At 38.9% G+C, this 16,658-nt stretch overlaps 1 protein-coding gene across 1 annotated transcript in view; it reads right to left on the bottom strand.

Moving 5' to 3' along the window:
• The window catches only part of Lrch1 (leucine rich repeats and calponin homology domain containing 1), a 184,604-nt gene that overhangs the window by 50,638 nt on the left and 117,308 nt on the right, over nt 1–16,658 (bottom strand). The window contains exons 4-9 of the mRNA XM_027928892.2: nt 16,458–16,563; nt 11,510–11,646; nt 10,563–10,690; nt 9,286–9,349; nt 6,018–6,123; nt 3,603–3,730 (exon numbers count right to left, since the gene is read on the bottom strand). Of these exons, the coding sequence (XP_027784693.2) occupies nt 3,603–3,730; nt 6,018–6,123; nt 9,286–9,349; nt 10,563–10,690; nt 11,510–11,646; nt 16,458–16,563 (669 nt within the window). The remainder of the gene's footprint in view (nt 1–3,602; nt 3,731–6,017; nt 6,124–9,285; nt 9,350–10,562; nt 10,691–11,509; nt 11,647–16,457; nt 16,564–16,658) is intronic.

Raw genomic sequence — 16,658 nt, 5'->3', positions numbered from 1 at the left:
AGCTATGTCATGAAGATGACGCTGGCCCTGAGGAGGAGGCCAGCCCCTCAATGTGGCCTCTGGATCAACAACACTCAGGCCTCTGCTGCCCTGACTCTACTTTCAGTGTGCAATAAAGTTAACTATATAAATGGCCACGCTGCTCTCTAAATGACAGAGAAATTCATAGGTGAAAATATACTGCCAGGAATGACCCAGGGAACGTGGTCTAGTCCTTCTTATTGGTTTCAACTATAGGAGACAGGAGTATTTCCTTCCAGTTTTCAGTCTCAAGATAAAAAGTAGCTGAGAGCATAAAACATCTCATGATTTTCAAAGTGCAGAACCAGTTTTACTGAGCTTCTTTTGCTAAGTCGGATGGCTATACAGTGAATTCTGTTTGTAGATTTGCCTACTCAAATTATTCGTTGGTAGTCCCCAAACCAGTACTCGTTGTGGTGCTTCTGAGCCATCTGTAGACACATGCAGGGTGATGAAAGATGAGCCCAAAGACACACAGGTTCCCACTGAGGTGGAACAGGGGCACTGCATTCTTGTTTCAGCTCCCACGTCTAGACAAGTTTGCTTGTCATAGTCTATATAGTGCCACAATTTCATATTTTTTATGCTTAAACATTGTGCCAAATGCTATCTAGTGCTATCAAAACCGAGAAAGGTTTTGATGTGCCTCACAGAGGACATACAGGTGGCAAGGTAAGCACGCACTCCAGTGCTATGGGCCCTGAGTTCGACGGTGACGAACCAGTGACAGACTGTCATGTGCCATGTGACGACATTTCAGTTGAGGACGTGCCACTTACATAATAGTGGAGCCACAGGGCTATATCACCCAGTAATGCTGGAGCCACCTTGGTTTCTGGAGCACTCTCTGTGCAGTTTTTACAATGATGAAACTGCTCCATTTCTCCAGACTCAACTCCATCACTAAGTGACAAATAACTATATAAAGTGTGGTGTCGTGAAACAGAAACACATAAAATAAGGTCACTCATTGATGACATATATGTGACCGAAGGCTCACAGGCACTTGTCTTTTCTCTAGAGCGATGGCTCAGTACTGGAAAATTTAATATGCATAGTGATGTCACACACTATCGACTACCATGAAGAATGAAAATCGAGTGCAGTTACAAAATACAAGATGCTAACTCAGTAAACAAAACAGGATAATGTAAAACAGAACTGCTGGTCCAGGCACTGAGTGGTCTGGCACACTTGGGGGCCTCAGGCACATATTCATAGATGCTAAAGTGGTGGAAGTCAAGCAAGACATGGCCTGATTTTCAACACACAACTTATCCTTGCCCTTATAAGTTTAGGGTTTACTTCATAATTAGCATTCCCCTCTTGACTTTCCAGGACAAAGGTCTTCCAGGAAACATTTGCCAAATTGACTTCCTCATCCCTTCTCACTGCTAAAATGTCTGGCCACTAGCTCTAGTCCCTAGAGCAGACTTGTTCATGGGGTGATTCGCTTCCTGAAATCTCTGAATCTAGGGAACTTCGCTTTTCTGAAATAGCATGCTTTTCTTTACTAACCACTATCTCCTTCAAAATTTATATTTGTTGGGCCTGACTGTAATCTGAGTGACGGGAGGATTGCAAGTTCAAGACTAGCCTTATTTACTAAGACCTTATCTCAAAATAAAAAAATAAAAAGGGCTGGGATTGGGATGTAGTCCAAGCACCCCTGGATTCAAATTCCAACACCAAAAAAAAAAAACAAACAAAAAACTTTAAATTTAAGCATCTTTGAAATATATTCTTCAAAATTTCTATCTTTAGGGGAAATGAAGGGGGAAAAGTCCTCTAATTTTCTATGTTTTCCTGATTGAATTGTCCCATAAAGCTGATAGACAGTGGTGAAATCTGGAAGAGTCTTGTGAGGACCACTGGCCTGTCAGTGATGTGATGAGATTTGTATTTCAAGAAAAGGTTTGGTGGCAGAACATGGTGTGTGTGTGTGTGTATGTGTGTGTGTGTGTGTGTGCACGCACACGGCACACAAGGTAGTGCAGAAGGGAGGGGGCTCCTATAGCCATTAACTTAAGAAACAATGAGGCTCAACCAAAGCAATGCCCATGGGTCAGTGGAGATGGAAAGCAAAAATGAGACTCGACAGGTTAATGACAAAGTAGAGACACAGAGTAAAGAGTTAGCTTTCCTGTTTTATCCTTCTATATGCTTTTGTAATCATGGTTGATGGTCATATTCCACACACATATGGCAGGTCCATTATTTTTGTCTTGATGGCTTGAGCACACAGGTCTCAAACAGTTCTCCTCGAGGGTGACACCCAGAGATGCTGGTTTAGGCTAGTCCAGCCCTGCTAACAGGCTCCTCAAGAGTCTAAGGAGGGTCACCTAGAGATCCCATTCTTGGCTTCAACATAGTAACTCAAAGATGAGCACCTCTCACAAGCCACAGTGACTTTATTTCACCAAAACAGGAATCCTCAACCTGAACCAAAAGGATGGGTAGAACATACCAGGGCATCTAATCAGATCATCAAGTAGCTGAGCCTGACTGCAAATCAGCACAGGCCTAGTTTTTCTCTCCTCCCTTTTTCTACCAGAATTAGGGCTTCCTGACTCCTTGGGGACTTCACTGCCCTTTCAATACTTCAGGGCAACTACAAAGTTCAGGAACACATGTCCTTGGAGTGACCTATCCACAAAGGAAGAGTTACCTCCAGATTTTAAGTCTCCACTTCTCTCTGGACACTAAGGCATCCTTGATCCAAAAATCTGAAATCCAAAATGCTTGGAAATCTGAATTTAATCTTTCCCTTTTGGGGGGCGGGGGGAAGAGTACTAGGGATTAAACCCAGGGGCACTTTACCATTGAGATATATCCCCAGACCTTTTTATTATTTTGAGACAGGGTCTAAATTGCTTGGAGTCTCACCTGCTAAGCTGCTCAAGCTGGCTTTGAAACTGTAAACCTCCTGGCTCAGCCTCCCAAGTCACTGGGATTACAGGTATGTGTCACCACGCCTGACTGAAGTCTGAAACCTTGTAAGGTTCCAAAATCTGAAAATTTTTGTTAATAAACTTTGGGTTTCAGATTTGTGGATTAGGGATGTTCAACTAGCAAAATCTATGCAAAACTTCCAAATCTGAAAACCTCCAATATCTGAAACACTTCTGGTCCCAACCACTCTAGACAAGGGATACTCCATCTGTATGTCAAGCTAAGTACTCATCTAGAACATACTGAGCAGCATGAAACTGTTTTAGCTTTTACTGAGCGAGTGATAATAGTAATTCTGGTAAGTTGAGTGATAATGGTAATTCTGGTAAGTTGACTAACTTACGTGATACAGTGAATAGTGGAAAAACTGAGCAACTTCTGAAAACAAACCAAAACAACACAAAATCCATATGCATAAGCAGGTAAACGCAGAGACATACCTGGCGAAAAGCAGTTCTGAATGTCAAAAAATAGACACACTGAGCTTTGAAAAGATGTGCTGGAGGCTTCAGGCAGGCCACAGCAAGTGGGACTTTGAAGGTGATGGATTGGAAACCCTGAACTTAAGTTCTGAAGTGCCCAACAGAAGAATGCAAGTAAGAAAAATTAATTGATCCTCAAAACCTTACCTTAATATAGTTCATAAATCCCGAATGAAGAACATCTGCCCCATCAGCAAACTGGTCTCTTTGTTTTCCTGAGTTGTTGTTGTCCCCCAAAAGGGAAGGCTCTGGTGGAAATTCCTGATGAAATTCCCCTATTAGGGAAATACGGAGAAAGGAAGAAAGCATGATTTTGTGACAGAAGCATAAAGCACAGCGATCCTCAAACACATCATCTAATTGTTTTCACCTCCTCTCTTAGTTATTACAGAGGTATAGGAATGACCCAGATTTTCTTTTCCCTATAGAATCTGAGGAAAAGATTTTTTAAAAAATGGGAGAGGAACAAAATTAAATGAAAGTCTCCAACTGAATTTACAAAGTCAAGACCTCTTTGTGGCTTGGTTCATCATGAGAGAAACAAAATTTCCTCTTACTCTTTTAAGAAATTGAAAAAACAAATTATAAAAGAGGGCTTCTGTGTCCTCTTTTGAGTAATTGTTTCAAATTCCAGGTTCAACAAATATTTAATTAGCAGCTGCTAACTGGCAGGTATTATGCAATACACTTGGGGGCTTAAAAGAATCAGTCAAATATGACTCTGTCCTTAGGAAGCAGATAATCTCAAGGAAGACTGTGGGACAGGACTAGACAAGAGCCCCCAATCCTAGCAAACAGAAATGACTGCAAAAAAGTCCCACAGGGGTACAGGCATGTTTAGGTGGGGCACAACCAAGGGGAACATGTTCCAAGGGATGAAGGAGAAGCAAAAGAAACAGTATGAGGAACTCTTCTGACCAATCTGAAGACTAAAAACGTTCTGCTTCAAGCACTCACATAACCAGCAAGATACCCTCACCCAGAACAGGTTGAAAGGGGGGCTCCCTAATAGCAGATTTCTTAATCCTTTAATTTGAAAATTCTGCCTAAAATGCCCTCCTGTTTTGCATAATGTCACAGTTTTGCCTTCATTAATACAATGGCAGTTATTAGGCAAGGAAACAGTTCTATTTTTGGACAATGTATGCTTCCAATCATAAGTTTAATGCTGATCTTCTTACATGTAATGCTAACCTTAAGCGCTGAACTTAAAAACTTAAATCCAAGTAGTAGAAGCAAACATCAAATTTTGAGTAGCTTTAAACAACTCTCTCATTATTAATGTGAGCATTCTTAAACTATCACAGAGATAATCTGTATATTAACCTTGTTCTTTATAATTCCTGCATCATGAAATCCTTTGTGCCACAAATCAGAAAACATCGAACTTTAGTATTTTCCCTAAAAGTCATTGGGAAACAGTCATCATAATAATGTAACTTGATATGAAATTAGTTACAAGGATTTTGAACGTCTGCAAGCCTCCATGTTTGGTGATCATTTCATGATTATTTAACAACAACAGAGCTGGGCATGGTGATGCACACCTGTAATCCCAGCAACTTGGGAGACTGAGGCAAGAGGATCCCAAATTCAAGGCTAGCCTCAGAAATTTAGTGAGGTCCTGAGCAACTTAGCAAGACCATGTCCCAAAGTAAAAAAATAAAAAGGGCTGGGGATGTGGTTTAGTGTTAAAGCACCCCCAGGTTCAATCTCCAGTACCAAAAGAAGAAGAAGAGCAACTTGGGAGCTATGAAGTTCAGCAGTTACCTAATCAAATTATCTCATCCATAGGGGAGGTAATTAAAATCAACTGACTTGTCCAAAGTCAAGAAAGTTCCTGAACTACATTAGCTACCCTCATGTGGAGTTAGATGTGGCTGTGAACTGAAGTCTAGCTTGTAAGTAAGTAATGGACACTCTCCCAGGCCCATTACTAGCAACAAACCCCTGCCAGCAAACCTCCATGTTCTTTCCCTTCTGGTTTAAAACAGAGGAATTGTTTGTTTAATCTCAAGGAAGACTGTGGGACAGGAATCTTAGTCCTGTATTAACAAAAGAGAGTCACAGGACAAAAGTAGAATGAGTCCTTGAATCAATGCTTGGAGTGGAGTTCCCTGTACATCACTAACTCACTAACTCCCATTTGGACTTAATTTGGATTGTGTTAAATCACTGATATTGGGGGATTTTATGTGTGACAGCAGCTAAGGTTGTCCTAACTAATATATCTACCATCTCAAAATTTTCTTTCCTAAAATGGATTTAAAGAATCTTTTGTAAACCTCCATAATGTGAATAATTCTACTATTTACTGTAGGACGTGGTACCGGCAAGTTACTCAAACTCTCTGACACTTGGCTCTCTCCTGTATAAAATGGAGATGAGTAGAATATCTATCTCAGCAGTCTGAATTTTAAAAATCTCCTTTCCAGATGAACACAATGCCTGAATCAGGGGTAATGTGCAATAAACATTAACTATTATCACTGCCACATTTGTGCATGTGTTATTTTAAACATAACCTTTGAAACTTGAAAACAAGCACTTCTTCCCTCAGACCTTTATTGGGGCTAAGGCGATGGCACGGGTCCTCCTTGATGATCTGGTCTTCCTCCATGATATTTGACATTGGCACATTAAGGCTAACCGTGTCTTCATCAGAAGGCTGAAAAGATACAGCACACAGTTTCATCCAAGTGAGTTTTATCAATGGAAAAAAAGAGAACACTGTATTAAAACAATATCCTGTGATCCTTGCAAACATTATGTTGAGTAAGAGAAGCCAGACACAAAGGACAATTCTACCTGTTGAAGTTGAAAACCAGAATACTGCTTCCATGGCATTTGAACTCAGGATAGTGGGTGTTCTTGGGGTAAGGGTGGGTGCATAAGCCAGGATTTCTGGGGTACTGGAAAAATGGTTTCTTGCTGTGGAAGCTGGGTCACTAACACTGATGGTACACATGCACTTCTCTTATGTATGTTCTGAGCGAACTCTTGTCAGCTATCTACCTTTTTCTTAACTAAGAACCCATATTAAGGGTACTAAAAAGGACTATGTAATATCCAAATATTATAGTAATTCATAATTATTCCTAATAATATATAACTTAGGCCTAAGTCCAACCAATCACTTTAATCACTCTGAGACCTGAACACAAGGCTAATTTACCAAAACTACATGTGAGTTTCATCTGGCTAGCCATAAAGAGCTGGCTATGAAGATCTGTGACAGTATCTTATTTACTCAGCCTGCCTTTTACATGTGACATTAAGCTTCAGTTTATCTCCTTGGTTCAGGCTGAGGAAGCTGCGCTATATATAAGAGCCAAACAATGGCAGTCATTAAAAAGGAACATGTGGGCTGGGGTTGTGGGTCAATATAGAGCGCTCACCTAGTACATGCAAGGCCCTGGGTTCAATCCTCAGCACCACATAAAAATAAATAAATAAAATAAAGGTATTGTGTCCAACTATAACTAAAAAAGGAAATATTAAAACAAAACAAAACAAAAAAAGAGGGCATGTGTTTGGTGATTTTCAGAACAAAGCTTCAATGTAGTTATTGGAGTTAGTCCTCTCTGAGGATTCCTTTCCCACAGCAGTTGATGAGGTTTATTCAGAAAAGCTGTCACAAATGAAATATGGGCTGGATGCAGTGCTATAATCCCAGCAGTTCAGGAGGCTGAGGCAGGAGGATTGTGAGTTCAAAGACAACCTCAGCAAAAGTGAGGTGCTAAGCAACACAGTGAGACCCTGTCTCTAAATAAAATACAAACTAGGGCGGGGGATGTGGCTCAGTGGTTGAGTGCTCCTGAGTTCAATCCCTAGTACCCCCATCAAAAACAAAACAACAACAACAACAACAAAAATGAAATACGGAGGCTCATTAATTTTCCTGTCTCCATTTCTCCGTTGTTTTTTAGTAAAAAGGTTTCTAAGTCCCAGGGACCAGAAATCTCCCCAGAACACATTTCAGGTGATTATGACCTGCTCCTAAATTCCTGAGGCTAGGACCTTTAGAGTTTGTCCCTATTTACTTTTGGACACATGAGCAGATTGTTTGGAAACTGGTGGAAGCGAGCATACACTTCATTCTTCAAACAAATGTTCGGAGGACTCCGCACGTTCTTGCTTGTTTATCTTAGAAAAGTAGATTTTTAATTTCTTCATGACAAATGCAAAAACAATCAGACAATGATAATAGCCAAAGAAAGGGAATGAGAAGTGATTCCTGAGGCCCACAATGAAATCCTAGTGGAGGAGGGGGTAACATAGTTGCCAAAGAAACAATAGAACAATCCATAGGAGGAAAGAAAAACCCTTCTCAGTCCAACAAATTTCTTAGAGGCATTCTTAGGTAATAAGACTACAGTGTGAGAAAAGAAAACATCAAAGAGAAGTCATACATTTTATTCTGCAGAATATAATCCTTTCTGAAGCCTCTTTTCCCTCCACCACCCCCATCTTAAAAATTGACCAAAATTCCAAAGATATGCATTGAATTAAAGGGAAGACAATAAATCCTTAGGTTCCTCTTAGAATGATATTAGCATCCTACTTAAGCTAAGAGTAACAGAGGAATAATGAACATCTTTGAGTAATGTTTTATTAATGAATTTAATTAGCTTTAGAAGGGAGATAGAGGATAAAGCAGAGTCTGTTTTAATTTAATAGAAAATAAGTATAGGGGGAGTAGTTTCTATAACAATGGCCCATTTGAGGGGCCTTATGAGTTTTAATAAAGCCAAAGGGGATAAATTAAAATGCAACTTAGAAAGCTCTGTGTTTAGTATGCCACCCCACCAGGGAACCCTGGTCAACTATTAATGTGGCTTTGTGTAGGCCATTTTCTTTTACTGACCCTGGACTTCTTCTTCTGCTAACTCTTCTTCCTTTCAAAATGTTCTGTATTCAAAAAATGTTGAGGAATCTTACTTTTTTTTTTTTTTAATACACTGCTTTACAGAGCGTTTTTTGGAAAACAAATCCCAAAACCTTAGCTACCTATTAAACCACCAAGATCTGAGAACTGGGGAAAGGCTCCTCTGGAGTCACACAGCAGAAATGTGATCTCCTTAGAGAGGTGACTGTCCTATTAGGAACAAATTCTTCAAAGAGGATCATGATGGTTCAGGACTTAATTACTATAAAATCTCAGTAACTTCCCTCAAAAAAAGGAAAGAGTATTGATGAGCTCCCCGGACCACTTCTATCCCTTCTCATTCTCTCAGTGAAGAAGCTCCATTTAATGGTACATTAACGTAAGACCTGGGAGGGGGGCTCTAATACAGGATATGAGATAATAAATGTATTAATGAACAGTGATCTGTAATCACTAGAGAAACTCTAGCCTGTGAAACCTCTTAGCTTACAAATTAACCAGACTTTTATTCAACTAAACGGTACACAATTTGTTTCAGGAAAACAGTTATTGTTGTCAAACACAGCTACTCATAAATGCACTCCCTATCAGTAAACTACTAAAATGCCACATACACTTGACTTCTTCACATTTATGCATGCATATAACAACATTTTCCTAAGTTCACTTAAAAATTAGCATATTTTAAAAGTTCTTCATGGATACTTGTATACCATTTAGTCATTTCATAAATATTTATTAAACATTCAAGAATATTCCAGGTAATATGTGGGAGTGGCTAATATCTGCATAACCCTTAGAGAATTTCAAATTGCTTTCACAGAACATGATCACATAGTCTCATGCAGATGCATCAAAGTCCTTTTCCAGAAAGGAGTTTAGCAAACATGGACAGATATATCCATTAGCACAAAAGAAAAAAGATCTGGTCACTAGTTTTACCTCAGTAGCCGATAATCGCTTATCTCCATTATCACTTCCAACTCCCGAATCAGAATCCTTCTTGCTGGGATAGATGTCATCAATATTGAATTCATTTAGGAAAAATTAAAAGCACAAGTCACACCAAGATATATCAATTATATTCTAATAGTTACTTTCCTATACAAATTTGTATTATTATTATTATAAGGCAACAAATCAGCCTAGTATTAAAGATTATAAAGACACAGACCCTACAAAAATCATAGATTTGTACCACCCAAAAATACAAGAGAAATTCTTTATGTTCAGTTTTTCCCACTCTTAGATTTCATGATTCTTTGAAACAGTTACCAATTTTCTTATTTATTCCAGCATATAAAAAAGCAGTAAACTGCGTAACTGTTTTACCTCTTAGCTTACAAAATGTTTTCAAGAATTCTGTATACTTTTATTTGGTGATTATATAAACTTGATAGAATCTTTACAAACATAAAATAATGGATACATACTTGAAACATTACTTGAAAATACAATTAGGGTAGTCTTTTAAGTTGCCCTGTTTAGGAAAAAGTGAGGAAAAGACTTCTGCAATGGAGACTCCTCTGAAAGGACTTGTATTTCTCCAAGTGTGTTCATTGTGGGAATTTTGTTTGGAAGGTCATTTGGAAGGTCAAAGCCTGATTTATGCTATAAATGACCCAAGGACATGTGAAAGGATCTCAACACTTCCATTTGAAACAGGAAGTGGCAAAAAACTACACATTGCATTTCTGAGAAACAATTTTTAAAAAGCCTTGTGTTCTTCTTAACAAAGTTCAGAAGGCACACTGAAAAATCAGTAATTGTTAAAAGGGCATGTCTGAGCTTACCTGACTGATAAGTAAAAAATGCCCACATTTATATTATAGATCTTACTTATATGTATCCATACACTACTCAGGAAGGACTGATTATTGATTAGGAAATGAAAGCTGAGATATTTAAGAGATGCCAAAACATTCTCAACAGCTTCAATTTTTCTTATTCCAGTAGTTTCTGAACTCTGAATTATAAAGTAGAATTGGGTGGTTGAAGCAAATAAATTTTTGTTGGTTACCTGAACAAGCTTGGCCTAAGCAAATTTTTTTTCCTTTTTTTAAAAAGAAATAGATTTATTATTCTGATCTTAAAATAGCATAGGCTCACATGGGGGTTGGATGGTGGTCACCAATAATGACAATAGGCAATAAAGCCCTCAATTTAAATTCAGATGGGAAGCCTCCTAGATGTTTTTCTGAGTGAAGGCATGGACTCACCTGTCTTCAATATGCTGGTGTAAGTGAGGCCTCTCCATGGTGTGGAGATAAAGGGAGTCAGTTGTCTTAATCTGGCACGCTTGTATGCTCAGATACTTAAATATGTGCACTTTGCCCTTTGTGCAAATCTACAGAGAAATTAATAAAGCACATTAAATTTTTAATGACAAAACAAATTTTAAGTACCAGATACATAACCACATATTTTAGTTTTCACAATTTCAGTTTATGTAACACTCTAACGATGCACACTAAATTGGACCTTTCCAAAACATGTAAGGATTTGGGGAATCATTTCTACAAATTTTACTTTGACTAAAAAACCATGCTCAAGAAATTCCTGACTTTTTAAAAAATTAAACTACAAAATTCTAACAGAGATGTATTTTAGTGTAAAAAGTATAACAGATAACTGGACTAGCAGCATTCCAATAACAAAAGATGATAAAAGCAGAATTATTTTCAAGCCCATAAGGAAGCAATTAACAGTTTATAAATAACTGAAGGTTTAAGAACTTAAGTCATTTGAAAAATGACTAAACATGAAAACATTTACATATTTACATCCAAAAGAACATCTACTTCTTATTGTTCTCATGCTTATATCTGAGCTTGAGCCCTATCTCTAAACAATCAATAATCAGTTTTTAAGATGTTTAAACTCCATTTTGCAGCTATGATTCAAATGAGGAGCATAGTACCCCTTTTGTAAATCACCTGCTCCATGAAAAAGTTTCTAAGGTATGTATACATGACAAAAATCAAATACATAATTCTGGAGCTGGAATAGTCAAAATAGTGAGTCAAATGCAGGTAAACAGATTGGATTCCGCAGAAGGCAACTTAGTATAGTCTGATTCACCTAGGGTTTCATCTTTTCAGATTTGGCACTTGCTTCTGATCACAACTGATACAGTATTATTCAGCAGATAATGAAAGTGGCTCACCTGAGCTGGTGGGGACTGCAGGGGATTGTTCTCAAGCAGCAACACTTGCAACTGCTTCATCTCTCTAAAGCAGATGGGAATCACCAGCACTTTGTTGCAGGAAAAGTCAAATTTTACCAAGGGAAGATCTACTAGTTCTAAAAGAATAGAAAAAAAAATTTTTTTTTTTCAGAAAAAAACCTAATCAAATGGCTAAACATTCTCAACTTAATTTTCTTTTTAGTGGGAAAAACATCACTTAGCATAATCAAAAATAAGTCGTGTATTAGGAATACGTAGTATGTATACACAGAATTTCATTAAATGGGAAAAAATCTTTCACTGGGATCTCTGTAATTGTTGTTAGTTCTGGTAAGAGCTGAAAACACTTGATATTTACAATGTCTATTGTTTAAAAAGTCCCCCTCCCCTTTTTTTTCCAGCAAAAGAATCATGCAAGCCATGTCACACAGGATATGTTTGTGTTTCAACTTTAAACTGTTTTCAAGTAACACTTGCTAGCACATGAATAATATGCGAATTACAGAATATTCTTATCTATTCAATGTATCTGGGTTGGCATAATCCCAGAACTAGTTAAAATAAACATGTTTATGTTTCTTTTAAATGGATTTTATCAAATGTTGTCTAATTTAGGATTTTTCCAATGGGCCCTATAATTCGGATTTGATGAGGCTTTATTCCACTGCTTTTTAAGTCCTGTGTAGCTCTGCTAACAAGATGGAACATTATACTTAGCTTAAAATCCCCACCCAGTGGCACAGTAAACACTCAGTAATTTCAAGCATTCAAACCGACATTGGCAGCTGCTAGAAACAAGTCAAATGTATTCCATAGAGCAAAGAAAGGCTGAACCACGCCAGAATCCGGGGTGATGCTGGCAAATCACTGAGCACTCCGTCAGAGGCTATGGGAGGTTCACTCCAGAACGGGACTCCGGCACTCTTATTATGGGATTCTTGGTGCTTTAAAATATTCCAGCAGTTCCAAAGTGAAGGAGGGCAAGAACCAGATAAAGAAAAGGATCTTACAAACAGAGAGGAAGAATTCACACTATATCCCTCCTGCCTCCACCATGCCTAAGGGTTTTCACTTTACTTGGCAACACAGCTTAAAATTCCACCACCAGAGATTTCCCTAGTCAGGAGTGTCTTCTTCCCAGAATTCATCATGCTGTAGGAGTAGAAGGGACTTTCCTTCTTTCATACCTTAGTGAATTACTTAGTCTTAGGCAAAGGAGTGGCGGGCCTGAAAGTTTAGGAGGCAGGAGCACACCCAACTCTCAGGTCCCAGAGTCAGGTCCATGATAGGTGAGTTATGTAGAAACTCAGAAAGTGTATTTTTAAAACAGAGACCCCTGGGCCAGAAGCCAAGGAATTTTTATTGCATATTGTCCTTAGCAGTTAGTTCACTGCTCAAACACAGCTCTCATCTGGACTCACAGGAGGATGAGCACCTCAGGCCACATTAGTCATGGAGGTCATTTGGACGAAGGGGCTGGGAGCAGCTGTCGTGGAGAGAGAGGTAAGCCCGGAGGACTTAGAAGCACAGAAATAAAAGGAAAAGGAAAGTTTAGATGCACACACACACACCCCTTTTATATTGATACTAGAGATTGAACCTGGGGTGCTTTAACACTGAGCCACGTCCTCAGCCCTTTTTATTTTTTTTTTGAGACAGGGTCTCACTAAGTTGCTCAGGACCTCACTAAGTTGCTGAGGCTGGCTGTGAACTTGCAATCCTCCTGCTTCAGCCTCCAAAGTTGCTGAGATTACACGTGCATGGCACCATGCTCGGCTAGATGCCCTTTCTTCTAGTTCCTAAAAATGCTAAGGATGAGGGGGATTACAACAGAGAGCTTCCTCCCTACTGCAATGCCAAGTCTCACCCAACTCAGGGTATCAAATCAGTGGCAGAATGTAACAGGACTCCAGATCTTTGCCACTTAAAATTAAAACCCTGAAGGATAGACTAAAGGGCTAAATTCATGCGAGAATAGCAGGATGTAACTTACAGGGAAATAAACAAAGGAATGACTCGATAATGATGATTTTCTTTCTTGTAGTTTCTATTTGGAATGCTGAATTTCTGTAGCAGCTTTGGAACATGAGAACTCAACAAGTTTCCCAGCAATGAAATGAGAGACTGCAAGGACAGTCCAAAAAAGGTTCAAAGAAATGGAGAAAGGTAAGGAAGAAAAAGGATCAAAGAGAAGAGGAGGAGAAGAGGGAGGACAAGAATAAGGAGGAGTAATCCCATTTCTCTCTCTCCACTGCAAAGAGGGGCAATGAATGGATATTTTAGCCCTCTGTTCATTCTGGCTCCAGAAAGAACAAAATATGGTCTCCTTGTTGTAGTAGTTGTATAAAACCACCACAAAATTGATATGCGTAATTAGGCCACAGAGTTCTCTCTTTTTTCCCCCTCCTCAAATTGAAAGCATATGAGGAGGGGTTCCCAAAGAAGACACACATGTAAGTAATATGCACAGTTCCTAAAGCACACTGCCTGAAAGCATTATCAGTGCTATTCTGTCAACAGAGTTCTCCAGAGTGAAACAAAAAAGAAACTGGATATTCAGGAAATCTTTCTTTCTTTCTTTTTTAAACAAGGATTTTCCAGGAAACTAAAGTTTTAGCTTTGAATCTATTTTTAAAATTATCAAAACTGAGAAAACATAATCATGGAAAGTAGAGCAATTTGTGACTGATCTTTTTAGGGAAAGGAATATTTCTCAAGTGAGAGAATAAGAAGAGGTGAGAGGTGGGCTGTGGCTGTGGTACAGTGGTAGAGAGCACTTGTCTAGCACATGCGAGGCGCTGGGTTGATCCTTAGAACCACATAAAAAATAAATCAATCAGATACAGGAATTGTGTCCAACTAAAACTAAAGGATAGAAAAATTAAAATTTAAATTTAAAAAAAAGGAGAGGTGAGAAAAACAAAAACCTAGATTTTGCAGGTACACCCTTTTTCCAAACACTTCTAGATTATTACAGCAAACTGTAAAATGATGTCAATCATTTTTTCTTTTGGAAATCAAGAGTTCGATTTTTTGTGATGCTTTCACAAAAAATAAGCGTGGGGATCCAATTTAAAGGAAAGTTTTCTTTCATGTGTGAAAACGGATGTGTATAAATTTGCTCTTAATAAAAAGTCTCCCATCTGTAACTTGCATAAGCCAAGAAAAGCTTACACACATTCAAAAAATGTGACTGCACGCTGACAAGATGAAAAAATCACTATTTTTATATGAATGCATCTCAAGTAATAAAGTAATAAATCTTACACTGAGATACTTTCTAATTCTACTTCTTTAAAAATGTAAATCAGCAGGAGAAAGGTGGGAGGTGGCTGGTGAGCACGTAATCTTCCAGCCATCAAACACCATGCATTTTGCAAAGTTGTCGTCCAGGACTCCATGAGCTCTGTTCTCTTGCCTTGAAGAATGAGACAGCTCAAGCCAAAGATCAAGATGTGGGAACAGGACAATGAAAAAATCAGGTAGCTCTCAAGTTGGTGCATTAATGTCAAATGAACCTGATGCTTACCACTTCCAAATACCTGCTTTTGGTTTTAGATTTTTTTGTTTTATTTTTTAAGTTATATATAATAGTAGAATGTATTCTGACATATTACACACATAAGGAATGTAACTTCTCATTCTTCTGGTTGCACATGATGTAGAATTACATTGGTCTTGTAATCAGATATATTTTTAAGTTTATGTTTGACTATCGGGTATGTCTAGATTCCTCAAACAAAAACTATGGAAAGCAAGATGATCTTTGAAAGTGAGCGTGTGTGATTCAGCATTCTACTGCTCATCTACTCCTTCCTGACCCAGGCCCAAACCCAAATTTGAAATCCATATCCATTACCCACAACAGGGCTGCTTTCAAGCAGCCTATCTAAATGAATCTTCTTTTTACGTGAACCCTCATATACCATACTGGAGGGACATGCTGCAGAAGCCCACAACTTCCAGAGCAGGGCTGTCTGAGGTACTCTTCATGCTCAGGGACAGGAAGACCCAAGTCTCAATGCTGAGGCTATGGGACCTGCATGGTGAAATTCACCAAAACTACCAGTGACCAAGGCTTAACCCTCAGGGGTAGCACCCTCACCAAGAACTGAATCTGAATACTGGGGTACACAACCAGGGCTCCCAGATCCCCAAGGCTAGAAATCTTGCTAGCCAGGTTCTTCAGGATCTTTCAGGTCTAAGCGTGTCCCCTAAACTATTGGCTTCATTTCCCATAACATCACACATGTATCCAAAAACAATTCATGCTGCTGCTATTACAAACGGTTGGCTTGTGTGCCCCTAAATCCTAACCCTATATCAGGCTATGAATGTATTTGGAGACATGGCCTTCAATGAGGTCATTAGGATTTAATCCCTTGGTGTCATTGTAAGAAGAGACCAGGACACAGACACACATAGAATCTCAGACTTTTGGCCTCCAGAACTGAGAAGATAAATTTCTGTTTTTTGTTTTGTTTTTTTTTTTTTGTAGTTGTAGATGGACATAATATCTTTATTTTATTTATGTATTTTTATGTGGTGCTGAGGATTGAACCCAGTGCCTCACACGTGTGAGGCAAGCACTCTACCACTGAGCTACAACCCCAGCCCTAAATTTCTGTTCTTTAAGCCACCCAGCCTAGGGTTCTTTGACAGCAGCTTTAGCAGACTTATACACCCTCCACCCCACCCTCCACAACTATAGACAAGGGAATGTTTGTTACTATGGCCCTTGATTTATGAAGTTACAACTTTAACATCCCTTTTCGGTCACCTGCATGTGCAATTCAAATGATTAATATTAATAGGCATACACACGAAATAAGATGCACCCTCTTCACAAAAGTAAACCAAAAAAATAATAAATGTCTCCCATTTTCTTCACCTTACCCTCCACCCCATTTTTTAAAAAAATCCTTACCTGGTGGCAAAACCTTTAGGTAATTCCTCCTGACGTTCAGCTCCCGAAGAGACTTGAGCTGGCCTATCTGCGGGGGCAGCGCTGTGATCTCGTTGCAGCTCACATCCTGCATGGAAAGCCAGGAGAGAAACCATCAGCGCCTCTCTCCAGGAAATCAAGCATTTTGTGTAAATTCTCCTTAGGGACCTTAAAGAGTGGACA

Source organism: Marmota flaviventris, chromosome 4, assembly GCF_047511675.1.
Source record: "Marmota flaviventris isolate mMarFla1 chromosome 4, mMarFla1.hap1, whole genome shotgun sequence".
Classification (NCBI taxonomy): Eukaryota; Metazoa; Chordata; class Mammalia; order Rodentia; family Sciuridae; genus Marmota; species Marmota flaviventris.
Note: the sequence above shows the minus strand (reverse complement) of the source record. Positions and strands in the feature narration are given on the sequence as shown.